General features: G+C 51.1%; 1 protein-coding gene across 1 annotated transcript in view; it reads left to right on the top strand.

Annotated features, from left to right (window-relative positions):
* The window catches only part of CSMD2 (CUB and Sushi multiple domains 2), a 287,646-nt gene that overhangs the window by 258,829 nt on the left and 16,729 nt on the right, over positions 1–12,088 (top strand). The window contains exons 54-57 of the mRNA XM_086626228.1: positions 1,835–2,008; positions 2,839–3,027; positions 5,840–6,013; positions 8,407–8,589. Of these exons, the coding sequence (XP_086482354.1) occupies positions 1,835–2,008; positions 2,839–3,027; positions 5,840–6,013; positions 8,407–8,589 (720 nt within the window). The remainder of the gene's footprint in view (positions 1–1,834; positions 2,009–2,838; positions 3,028–5,839; positions 6,014–8,406; positions 8,590–12,088) is intronic.

The following is a 12,088-nucleotide window of genomic DNA, read 5'->3' as shown; positions in this document are numbered from 1 at the left end:
TCATGTCTGAGGATGCTCTGTTGAAAAAGTTTTAATTCACTTTTACCTGTCAAGTTTATACATACTGACCTTGGACCAGGAAGTCATATTGATAGAGGTCCTCCTGCTGTCAGGCAGATTTATGGAAATGCAGGATTTTCTAAACATCCATTTTCTTGGATCATCATTTTTTCAGGAGGGACCAAACCCATTAGAACAAAGCAGATGAACGTTGCTTGTCTGTATCTGTCTTCTGTCTGCTGAACCGGTACAGGGCTGGTCCTCTTTCTTTGGCTCTGTTTTGTGCCAGCTTCTGCCTCTGGCACCTGAAAGCCCACCAAGCTTTTGTGCAGAGATCTGTAAAGGTGTCTCATGTGCAGAAGTTGGCCTTGAAATTATCACACTACATTAGACCTTATGGATAACATAAATTTAATGTCGTTAAAGCAGAGCACTGTTGGGCTCTGAAATTAGATGCCTTGAGGCTTTATTGCTTCTGAAGAATCTCAGGGCACCACGTGTGTTAGCACATTATAATTTCCTATTGTCCTGATATTTTCTCTTTATCCTGCTACAGTTGCTTCCTCTGTGCAAACGGCTCTTTTTGATCCCTGCCAACTGCAGGAAGCCTTTTTTTTCCTGGGACAGAATCCATCACCGGTTTCAAAACATGTATAATCGTATTCAGAAGTACCTCAGAGAACCTGACATCTGCTTCCAGCAGCACTGAAAGGCTATCTTGCTTCATATTTTTTAGACCTGTACCTGTCACCAGCTTGCATAAGGAATAAATTCCCATCCCTGTGGTACAGTCCAGCCCTGGCAGTCAAACACGTTATGGATCTTTTGTGGGAATTTCATCTTCCCCTCTAGCTTCTGGCTTTTGGCAGCTGTACAGCTAAATGCTGGACTTTTACTGATGGACCATTACCCTGTTTCAGCATGACAATAATCAATATTGCTTTGTCCTCAGCTGTCAGAAGATGTCGCATTCCTTAAGCAGCCAAAAATCTCTGTATGGGCATATCCTGACGTTTCTTCAGCGCAGTGGAACGCGCTGCTGTGCTGGGAGCAGAGAGTCTGTATCTTCCCTGCGTCGCCCGCCTCTGCCGAGATGCTGGCAGAGCAGCCTGGGCAGAGGCACTTGGAATTCCAGCGTTGGCTGTGCTTCCTGCTGCTCCAGCCTTTGCCTCTGCACCTTCCCCGGGCGTCATCGGAGCAGCTCAGACCAGGACCCTTTAGCCCTTTGCCTCATCACTGGCCCAACCTGATGTCAGCCACAGGAACAAGAACTGCACAAAAATCCTCGTTTCAGGGATTTAGAAGTAGAGGTTTTCTCCTAAAGTTTTTCAAACTTAAAGCAGGAAGATTTGAGCTTTCTAGGCTGTGTGCCAGCAACCTGATTTTTCTGATCTTTTTCCTCTCTCTTAACTATCCCTCCAGGTGTAACTTTATCCTGCAGCGAGCATACATCTGACTTACACCAGGGAGAGGGAGGAACACATCAGATTGCGTGACGCCCAGGGTCATGTGAGGCAATAGATTAATAGTGGTAGCTGGGATTTTTGAAGAGGAGCTCCAGGGATTTATGGTGTAAGTCAGTGGGATGCTGGCACTCAGCTGCTCAGAGAGTGGTTCGGAGAATTTCTTATGCCAGTAAAACGAACAAAGGTACGATGCTCTCAACTGGATTCAGTATTTCAACAGAGTCGGCCACAAATCTTTGAAATCAGTGTGGGTTTCAGGATTGATGTGGCCTTTTTTTATAATCTCCTTCCTTAGGAACTTTTTCCAATGGATAATCCACTTCTCCCAGACCAAAAAAAAAAGTCACATCTCCAATTTCTACTTGCAGCTATCACTTGCGGCCACCCCGGCAACCCTGCCAACGGCTTGACCCAGGGGAGTCAGTTCAATCTGAACGACGTGGCCAAGTTTGTGTGCAGCACCGGGTACCGCCTGGAAGGAGCGTCGCAGTCGCAGTGCTTGGCCAACGGCCAGTGGAGCAGCACCCTGCCCGCCTGCCGCGGTGAGTCGTCTGCCTCCACCCTGCTCTCGGCCAACGGGACTCACCTGTGCCTTCCTCTTCACTCTGGGTTCCTAAAATCCATCTTGACACTGTCATAAATTGATGTAAACCACGTCGTGCAGTTCCTCAGGAACGTACAAGCGATGTTTGAACACCAAGGGCTGTGTGAATCTCGTGTAACAAACCTGATTCTTCCCTTGGATGTCACTCAAAGCTGGTAATGGACCCTGCCCAGCCCTGCATCCTCCAAGACATTGAAGTACGGATTGTAAATGGGAAGGAAACAAAAATTTCAGGCCAAGAGCCTTAGCAGAGCTCATCCTGCTAACCTTAGACCAGTGTACTCAAAGCAAACACCACGGTCTTTGTGCAGAGCCCTTTCTCCTCCTAGGCTGCCCCACTTCCACTGGTATTACACTCAAGTTCACTTACCAAATTCCCTCCCTGCACTCCCTTCCTTTGTACTCCCTCAATCCAGCATCTCTGTCGATACTGTTGCTGCGTTGATCAAGGAACCAGTTACTCTCAACTGGCTGATGTTATATCCTGGTTTGGGGCCAGAGAGCAAGGCTCTACTGCTGAGCCTCGCGTGGCAGGGCGAGAGCCTGCAGCATTGCCTCTACTCTCTCTTTTTTCCTTCTAGTAAAGACTTTTTTCTGCTTCAAGAATCTTAAAAAAAAAAAAAAAAAAAAAAAAATCAAAAAATCCCACCACATTACATTATGAAATATGTGATTTGCAATTTTTGCCCCCCTTTTTCCTGCTCATTTTTGGAGAATTCTTTGTTACACCCTTTGTTTTGTATTTTTTTTGTTGTTGTTTGTTTGCAGTTGTAAACTGTACTGACCCCGGGCACCTGGAAAACAGCATCCGTCAAGTGCAGCCGAGTGGTCCTCACAGATTCAGCTTTGGAACAACTGTGTCGTATCAGTGCAGCCATGGATATTACTTATTGGGTACACATGTCCTTACCTGTCAGGGGGATGGCACTTGGGACCGTGCCCTCCCACAGTGTCTTTGTAAGTTCTTCAGAATAATACCCATCCACCGCAGGTTTTCATCCCATGTGCTTCTCTGTGGCTTAGCTGAATGGTCATGCACAAAGTCTGGATCCAGAGCTCTTTGTAATCCAGGGGACTCATTCCATCAACTTCACTGGCCTCTGGATCCTGCCCACCGAAGGAAAGTACATGGTCTGAGGAGAGAGAAACCCAGTTAGAGCTGGTTCCCCTCTGCAGGGGAAGGCAGCTCTTGCTGAGGTTTACTGGTTCCCTGCAGCTCCAGCAAAAGCCTTGCAGGTTGGAGAAGGGCAGCTGATCCTCTGCAGCACGGATCTGCATGGGAAGGGGTGTGCAATTAGCCTGACTGAGGACTGAGCATCTTTAGCACCACTCAGGCGTGGCTGAGTTTCTGTACACCCACTCATCCCCCGCGGCTTTGGGGAGGGAAGTGATGGTGCGATGGGGAAATAAATGCAGCCTTTATTCTGCTGCGACACAGGTGCTGAAGAGGGTTTGCTTCCTGACCCTTGCTCTGCATTTTCCACCCTTTCTTGCAGTATCCTGGCCCTTTGCCATCATAGTTTGCAGAGAGAATTGGAGGTTCTGTGTATGGTTTGGCTTAAGGAGTATGTCCAGTAGCATAGAAAGACACGAAATGCCGATGGTGGTCTCATGCTGTAGCAGCAATACCCAGTCCAGGAGATCTCCAGGAGTTTATGAAAGATGTCAGTGGCGTGTCCCTGCCTTACACCGGGGGAAATCGAGGTCCAAAGTGTGTTTGGAGTTGACGTAGGGCTGGTGGCAGAGGCAGGAGCAGACCCCTGGCACACCAACGAGAGCAGCTGCCATGGCGTTACGTGGCACAACGCATCGCTGAAGCAGTTGGACATGGAGCTCCTAAAGTTTGCAGTCGGCTTAGCTGTTCCAAAGCCATGATTTTCTTTTTTTTTCTTATGCTATCCTTTGACACCCAGTCATGCACAGTAGTTTTTGGCATGTTTTCCTTTCCTTTTGTTAGCAGCATGCCACCTTCTCGCGTTTGCAGCACCTTGCACAGGCCCCAGGGAATTGGCAAGTGATAACCGTGTGTCACCGCAGCCGCGGGGCTCCAGGAGAGTAGTCACCTTTTAAAAGCTCAGTCCACAGCTTTCCACCTAAGTAAGAGGGATCTCCTTCCTTAAAATGTTGAGCATCCATTGACTTGGAGGATTTGTGGGCATTCTCAGAACTGCAGAAACTCAGGACAGTTTTATAACTGATGATGTGGATTCCTGGGCTTAATAGTTTTAAAAAAAATAATTTTTGCATGTCTTTGTTTTCTGCGTGTTGAACTTAAGATGTGCTCAGTGCTGAGGCCCGTAACCCTTTTAAAATGTTTATAGCTGGGCACCTAAAATCACCAGGCACTTCCCAAAACGTAAAATTAAGGAGGTTGATGCCAGACAAGCTTGGATTGTGAATGCTGTCTCATGCCTGTTTAGAATCATAGACTGGTTTGGGTTGGAAGGGACCTCAAAGATCATCCAGTTCCAACCCCCCTGCCATGGGCAGGGACACCCTCCACTACACCAGGTTGCCCAAAGCCTCATCCAGCCTGGCCTTGAACACTGCCAGGGATGGGGCAGCCACAACTTCTCTGGGCAACCTGGTCCAGTGCCTCACCACCCTCAATGTAAAGAATTTCTTTCTTATATCTAACCTAAATCTCCCCTCTTTCAGTTTAAATCTGTTGCCCCTTGTCCTATCACCACACACCCTTGTAAAAAGCCCCTCTCCAGCTTTCCTGTAGACCCCCTTTAGATACTGGAAAGCTGCTATAAGATCACCCCGGAGCCTCCTCTTCTCCAGGCTGAACAGGCTCCCCCTGTTTCTGGGGAGGGAGTAACCCAGAGTTGATGTCCTTCAAGGGGTGGATGAGCGAGTCCAGTAAGTAAAGTACACGGGAGCAGAGCCCAGCGCGTGCGAAGAAACAGTCTCCACGCGGTGTACGTAAATCCTGTAAAAACCTCAATACCACCCCAGGTTTTAAGCTTAGCTGAGTCTGCTGGAGCATCTGTTATTAAATTGTTAGTTACAGGGTGAGTTTAAGCATGAGCTCTCGGACCCGGTTCCTTGCCGAGCGTCCTTGGTTTTAGTCACAGCTCTGCACCAGCGTATTTCAACGCCCACGTGCTCAGCCACACGCGTGCTCTGCTTTTTATTGGAACATACATCATGTTTGCTACCTAATGCCGGTGTTGGTATTTTTAGACTCTAGCAGAGGGAGAGGAGAGATCCGTTACGGATGCTTTCCTTCAAAACCAAGTGGTGCATGGTCCTGAGGCTGAGCATCCTCATCCAGACCTGTCTAACAGCGCCGAGATGTGTCAGGGTATCTGTCGGCTGTCTCTGCTCTGATTGCTAAGCTAAAGTAAACCTATTAATTATTGTTAGTGGTGGTTTTTTACCAGCAGTGGTCGAGCGAGCAGCGCTCTGAATCTGCTGAGTGTGACACAGCATCAATTGCAGCTGCATCCCAGGACCGGGTGCTGCCAGGATGGATCCGGGGGCGAGGGCGCACGTGGAAACGTTCGTGTTTGAGAAGGGCTGAGTTTTCCACGGAACCTGTAAAAGGCCTGTGGGTGTCAGCACTAGGTGTTTGTGCACAAACCCTTGGCAGCTTTTGCAGGATGAGTTGTGTGCCCCAGAAGGAGCCCGGTGCAGCGTCTGCTGTGCCCCACCTGCACCGTGGCACGAGCCCCCGGCGGGCACGGGGGGCTCTGGGGTGGACGAGGGGGTTTAAGCTGCGGGGTCCCACGCAGCAGCTGAAGCTGTTGTGTTTCTGTTGCAGTGGTGTCCTGTGGCCACCCTGGCTCCCCACCCCACGCCCAGATCTCGGGCGACAAACACACCGTTGGCTCCGTGGTGCGGTACAGCTGCCTCGGGAAGCGGACCCTGGTTGGCAACTCCACTCGCATGTGCCAGCTGGACGGGCGCTGGAGCGGCTCCCTGCCGCACTGCTCAGGTGAGGGGGCTTTGGGCAGGAGGGTGTGGGGCAGTCCCGTCCTCTGCTTCCCCTTTTTATCCCACGATGGAACAGCCTGATGTGCTTTGAGCTGGGGAAATACTCGTGCTACAGAGGGAGGTTGTGGAAGGCTGAAAATCACCGCGTCTCAGCCATCCAGTCTCCTGCAACTTGGGTGATAAGCACTGGCAGAGAGTAAAGCTCTCGGCTTGCAAGAGGAGGAATAAATCACTGCAGCAAAGGTTTGTGGTGGGAGGAGTGCCGCAGCCCGCTGCTTTAGCTTTCTCCATGCAGAATCCGTACAGGATGAACGTGTCTTATGCAAAATCGGGTCCTTGCATCCTATCTGCAGCATCTGCCCCTCTTTCTCGTGCGTTCCAATAAAAGAAGCCCATGTGGCCCCTTTGCAGGGCCTGACATCTGCTGTTACGGCACCACAGCAGTCCCAGGTCTGCACGAGGCAAGCGGAAGCTGGTACTATGAGTTTCCACATCGTCAGTGTCTCCGCTGAGAGCAGTTTGGCAATGGAAATCCATCCCCACTCCCGTGCCAGAGTGAGAAAGGTCTTGCACTGAAAACATCCTGACAAGCAAAACAGTCCCTGATGAGACAGACTAGAGTCAAAGTCATGGGGGATGCGATGAGACGTGCTTGCCAAGCTTTCCTGTGAGATTGAGGTGCTGGGATCTCAGCTGGTGGCCTCCGGTGGAAGGAGGGGTGCTGCACGACTGCAGGGTGCTGTACGAAGCCTTCCCCACGCCGTCCCGTCACTGATTCCCTGGAGAGCACAGAGGCAGATGAAATAAGAACTTAGCTGGAGCAAAGCATTTGGGACAAGTGTTAATTTTTAATTCTGCCACTTAGATTTAGCAGCTCCACTTGACCAAGTTTAACCTCTGCTGTGGAAGGCAGAGAGAAATCGGGCAGAGCATCCTCGTTCAGAAGCCGTACCTGCGGAGTTCTCGATCTGTCGCTGCTCGGCAGGGTTTTCTGCTCTAATTCGTGCCTTTTCCCCATGTGTTTTCCACTGTCTCTTCTGTCACCTTTGAGGGTGGGTTTTTGGAAGCGTTCAGCGTTACTCTGACTGGTTCCTTCCGACATCTGGTGCGTGTGGTTTTTCTGAACGACTCCGTGGAGGCAGCTTTACACCAAGGCTGAAGGTGTTTGACAGACTCTCTCCGCTTTGGGGCCAGGGGAATGCCCAGTGCCTCAGAACCCTGATTTCCACCCAAGAACTCGGGGAAAGGCTCCTCTTTCACACCAAACTGGTGATACAGTTACAGAAGTACCGAAGAGTGAAGCCTTTAATCACATTCCTCTGCTTTAACAGTAGTAAAAGCACGAAAATCTCACCCAGTGCCTCCCCAGAACCTGGAGCAGGACCCACAGAGGTCCATGTCTTCTCTGGCTCTTGCCCAGGGGAGGTTCTTCAAGGCCCCTTTCCCGGGGACACAGCTCAGATCATCTCCTGCTGAAGGTTCTCCACTGTGTGCAGGAGATACCTGCGGTGCGACAGCAGTTTGTGCAAGAGGTAACAAAATACTCTGTAAGTCATTGTGCGAAAGAAAACGCTCAACCTTGGAGTGTTCTCCTCCTTCTCTTTACAAGCAAGTACGCTCCCCAGATGATGAAGATGCTCATTATGTTTTATATTACACATAACGCTGCGAAGGCTGTACCTGCAGCAGGGCACAGAAGGCCCCGGAGCCAGGAGCTTCCCTGCCAGCTGCAGGAGTGGAAAAGTCTGTCCTGGCTCGGGGGTGGATGTGTTTACACAGATCATTAGTGGAGAAAGCCAAGAACAGGCACGCACGGTGTGAGCCCGTGTTGGGCACAGAGGAGGTGGGCATTTCTCCAGCCTGCTCCAGAGAACCCAGTGAGGCATCTGCTCCAGCTGCTCCCGTCCTCTTGTCCCCCAACTTCCAGGTGGCAGCTCGAAGTGTTCACAACTTGTACGAGCGGATGTTTCTCAGCTGGATCCCTCCCGCCTCCGTGCTCCGAACCCAACAGCTTCTTGTTCTGCAGATGCAACAGGCCGTGCTGAGGTGGCTCGGAGCACGTCGTAATTTCTGCTCGGAGGGAAACCATCCACATGACTGATGCTGGCGAGCGAGCTGCTGGCTGCTGGACCAGCTGCTGCAGAAAGCTGCTGCAGCTGGTGAGGGCCCTGTCTTGAGATTCAGGAGTTATGGCCATGTTTTGCAACCAGCTTAAAACCAGCAGGCTCCTGGAGTCAGGGGATGGTTTGTCTGGACTTTCCCCTCTGCTGAGAGCTGATTGGAGTTAAATGGAGTCAGCTGCGTGATCCAAATCTGCGTGCAGTTGAGTTGGGGAAGAAGGACCAAAGTCCATGATGTGCTTACTCTGCTGATACTGTGCTCTCTTCCTAACAGGAGGCAGCCAGGGTGTCTGCGGTGACCCAGGGATCCCCTCGCATGGCATCGGGCTGGGGGATGACTTTGATGTGGGCAGCGTGGTCCGGTTCAGCTGCGAGCCCGGTTACACGCTCCGGGGTTCGTCCGAGAGGACCTGCCAAGCCAACGGCTCCTGGAGCGGCACGCAGCCGGAATGTGAAGGTACTTTTCCTGCGTCACACCGAGCCTGCTGTGGGTGTCCCCGGAATTTCCGTGGCAGGGACAGCTGCCCAGCAGCCCATCTGCTCTGTCTTAGCTGCCAGAGACAGTCTGGTGCCGTGAGAAGTAGTATTGTTCAGCCGTTCCTCCGAATCCTGCCGTTTGTTGGGGAGCCTCCGTTCTCCCCTTCCCGAACATCCGCAAGTCACATCTCACGGGAGGGTTTTTCAGTGCCAGAGGATGAGTGCCACCTCTTTGTGTGCCCGGCTCCGCTCCGCAGGGTGCAGCGGGATGGTGGTGTAAGGGGTTTCGGGTCGTTCGGGTTCGTGCCGACATCTAGACTGATGTGTAGAGCAGGAAGAGCCTTTGGGAGCTGGTCCTCACTTCCCGTCGTTCCCAAGGCCATCGCTCCCAGGCTCGCTGCAAGAAGCACTGGGGTGGGTATCCCTTGATCCGATCGCATATCCAAGTAGGTCATCAGAAACGCCCCAGTTTGTGTTAGATCCGTGGATCTGGTACCACTGTTGGATCCACTGTTGCTCTGTTGAGGAGTCTCAGCAGAATGGGGAACGTCAGTAGCTTCAAACCTCTGTTAAAGCTGGAACTGGCACGTGCCTGAGTCACTTGTGTGAAGCAGAAATGCAAAATGCAAATCATATTCCAGTAAGCATATTTTCCTGTTTGAAAACCCCAAACTCCGTATTTTTCTATTTGAAGGAATCAAGTCAGACCCTGTAATCCAATGTAATGAACCCCCAGCCGGATTCTCTGAGCTGTGCTGCTCACTGCTACTGTTTTATAAAAGTGTTTAAAAATCAATTGGGAAAAGAACAAAAGCCAAAGCGAGGCAGGGTACCAAATGCAAGGCGACCTGGGCAAGTGCTTCTCTCCAGCTGATTTGAAAGCCAAAAGCTCAGAGAGAGTTTATAAATTAATTGGAAATTTATTCCAAATTGATGGAGCTCTTGATTGAACAGACATTGAGTCACGTTATTAATACACTCAGGTCTTGGGTTTTCTTTCTTTTTTTTTTCTTTTTCTCTCTGTGGAAAGGCTCTGTTCATTAATCTCAGGATAAATAACCCGTCAGCTTCCAGAGGCACCAAAATACGGATCCTTGGCAGATTTTTTTTTTCTCACACTTTATGAATAATGATAACATTACGCCTATAATGTAGTCATTTAATGTAAGTGCAGACTGGCCCATATGGGAAGGTAATTCCCAGCGACGAGCTGCGCGGTGGTGTTCTGCGCCTGGAGCGTTGTGTTTAGGTATTTGTGGGAGAGGGAGGGGAGAGATTAATTTTGGGATTGAATTCAGGACAAGTGCAGATGAGAGGTGAGTGCTCAGGCAGGGGTGTGGAAGGAACAGGCACCTCTGCTGATGGGGACAAGCTCCAGCGTGGCAGCGGAGGGCTCAGCACCGACTCCGCCGCGCATTCCCTGCTCTCGGCCACCAAAATTGAGGAAAATCAAGGCTGATGGGGCTTCGCAGGTCAGCGGCGCTCGCCTGCCCGGGGATTTCAGTGCAAATTGCTCTCCAGATTAGCTGCTGGATGAGCACAGTCTCGGCCCGCTCTGCAGGAGCTGAGTGCCCACCGCGGAGGGGCACGGTGCCAATCCTGCCGTGTGCACCGAGGGGAAGGTGCTTGACTTGGAAGTCAAGGGGCTGTTGTTGGACCATTGGTGCCTTCCTGTGCTGGGACCAGCACAGCTCTGATCCCCGCAGGGAGCGTGGGAGCACTGGGCTTCATGGAGGGGCACCACGATGCTCCATCAGCTCTCAGCCCTCCTACCCACTAGAGTATTTTTAAGAAACAGGGAGGCAGGAAGTCATCACAATTGATTTTTTCCAAAATGTACAAATGGTTTGACATCAAATTAATTGCAGGGGCTCCTCCTGAGACTCCTGCTTCGGTCTGGTTTACGTAGCTCGGGTTTTGTTGTCCTCAGTAACAGCAGCTTCCCTGGCTTCCTAAAAATGGCAGCTTTCAGGCCTCATTTAGCTTTGCTTTCCAGCGAGTTTTTAAAGTGTAAATGAAATTTTAGATGCTTTTTTCCTTCTTTCTCCTCCTTCCTGATGCCCCATCTGCGTTCACTGAGGAGTGGTGCGGGGGGTGCTCATCAGCTGTGCTGTGCTGTGCACTCCCTCCTCCTCTTCTTAGCGGTTGAGCAGAGTATTTGCTATTACAATGTATGTTGTTTCTCCAGGTGAATTAAAACTGCATCCAAAATGAGGTGAGGTGGGGTTCTGGCTGCTCTTTGGCAGTTCCAGTAGACAGAAACACATTTATTTTAAGTGATAACACTGGGAAAAGAAACTCGGTTTCGTCGTGCCCGTTTGACTGCTGAGGACCTGGGGGGTGGCAGGGCTGGGGTTTGGGTCTAGGCTGCCTTTTTTAGTTCGTTCTTTCTTTCTCTCTCTCTCTCTGCATGGTTAGGTGGGTTATGGGTTACTGGTTAAATTAAACAGCATGGAAATTAGCCCCGAAAGGCTCTCGGCTGTGCCTTGCCCTGGCAGGAGGTTTTGCCTGGTGTGTCAGACATCATTAGGAGAGCGTTTCAGCCAGGCGCTCAGATGGCAGCAGAGCCCAGAAGAAGTACTGACGGTGGTCAAGATTAGGTCAGAGGAGAGGGAACGTGCAAAGGACGCTGCGTTCACACGCCAGCCCGAGCACGGTCAGACATGCACTGGGAGCAGCCAGCAGCCCTCGTCTGTTCCCAGCTGTGGTTCCTGACGAGCAGGGCTTGCTGCTCCTGGCAGAGAGGTGCCTTCTCTTGGCCCTGGCTGGAAGAAAAGCCCTGAAACAAGCCCATCATGGTGTTGGGGAGGTGTTTGCTGTGCAGGGCCGAGGAATCTTGAAGTGTTTTGTAAGTAACAGCACAGAAATTCCCTTCTCCCAGCAGCTTTTTGCTGTAAAAGATGTAGGAAAAAAGCAAAGGAAGGCAAAGGGGGAAATCTTAATAGGCTTTTCAGAAAAAGGATGCATGGATTGGAATCAAATTAATTATTGCTGAGCTTTGTAGCACCTCTGAGCTTTGTGATGTTTGATATGGCAGAGGCTGCTTTGTAGTGTATAGAACCTTCCCAGCGCCTCCCAGTAGTGATGGGATGGCAGGGAGCAGCTCCGGCCGCCGTCAGGAGTCAAGGCAGACCCCGACGTCCCTCTGTCTCTGATCACTGCCCACCCCAGCCCATGCACACAGCACACGTGTCCTCAAAAATCAACATTGGCTCCTCTCTGGGAGGAGGAATTAGGGGAGAACGTCGCAGCGCTGGCACTGCAGATGTAGGAGTTGGCAAAGAAGGGGAGCGGGGCTGTGTGCCCGCGTGCCCATGGCTGCCCGGCACACCTGAGCAAGCAACGAAGTGTCGAAAGGAGCTTACAGCTCCTGGGTTGGGGCAAGTAGCTGAGGTCCCCAGAGGGTGCAGGAAAACGTTTTCAAGTGTGTGATTCCCACTGTGACATCTCCCAGTAGACTTCCAGCGGAGCTCGCCCCG

The sequence above is a fragment of the Tauraco erythrolophus genome, chromosome 24 (genome assembly GCF_009769465.1).
Source record: "Tauraco erythrolophus isolate bTauEry1 chromosome 24, bTauEry1.pri, whole genome shotgun sequence".
NCBI lineage: Eukaryota > Metazoa > Chordata > Aves > Musophagiformes > Musophagidae > Tauraco > Tauraco erythrolophus.
This window is presented reverse-complemented; position numbering and strand designations above follow the sequence as displayed.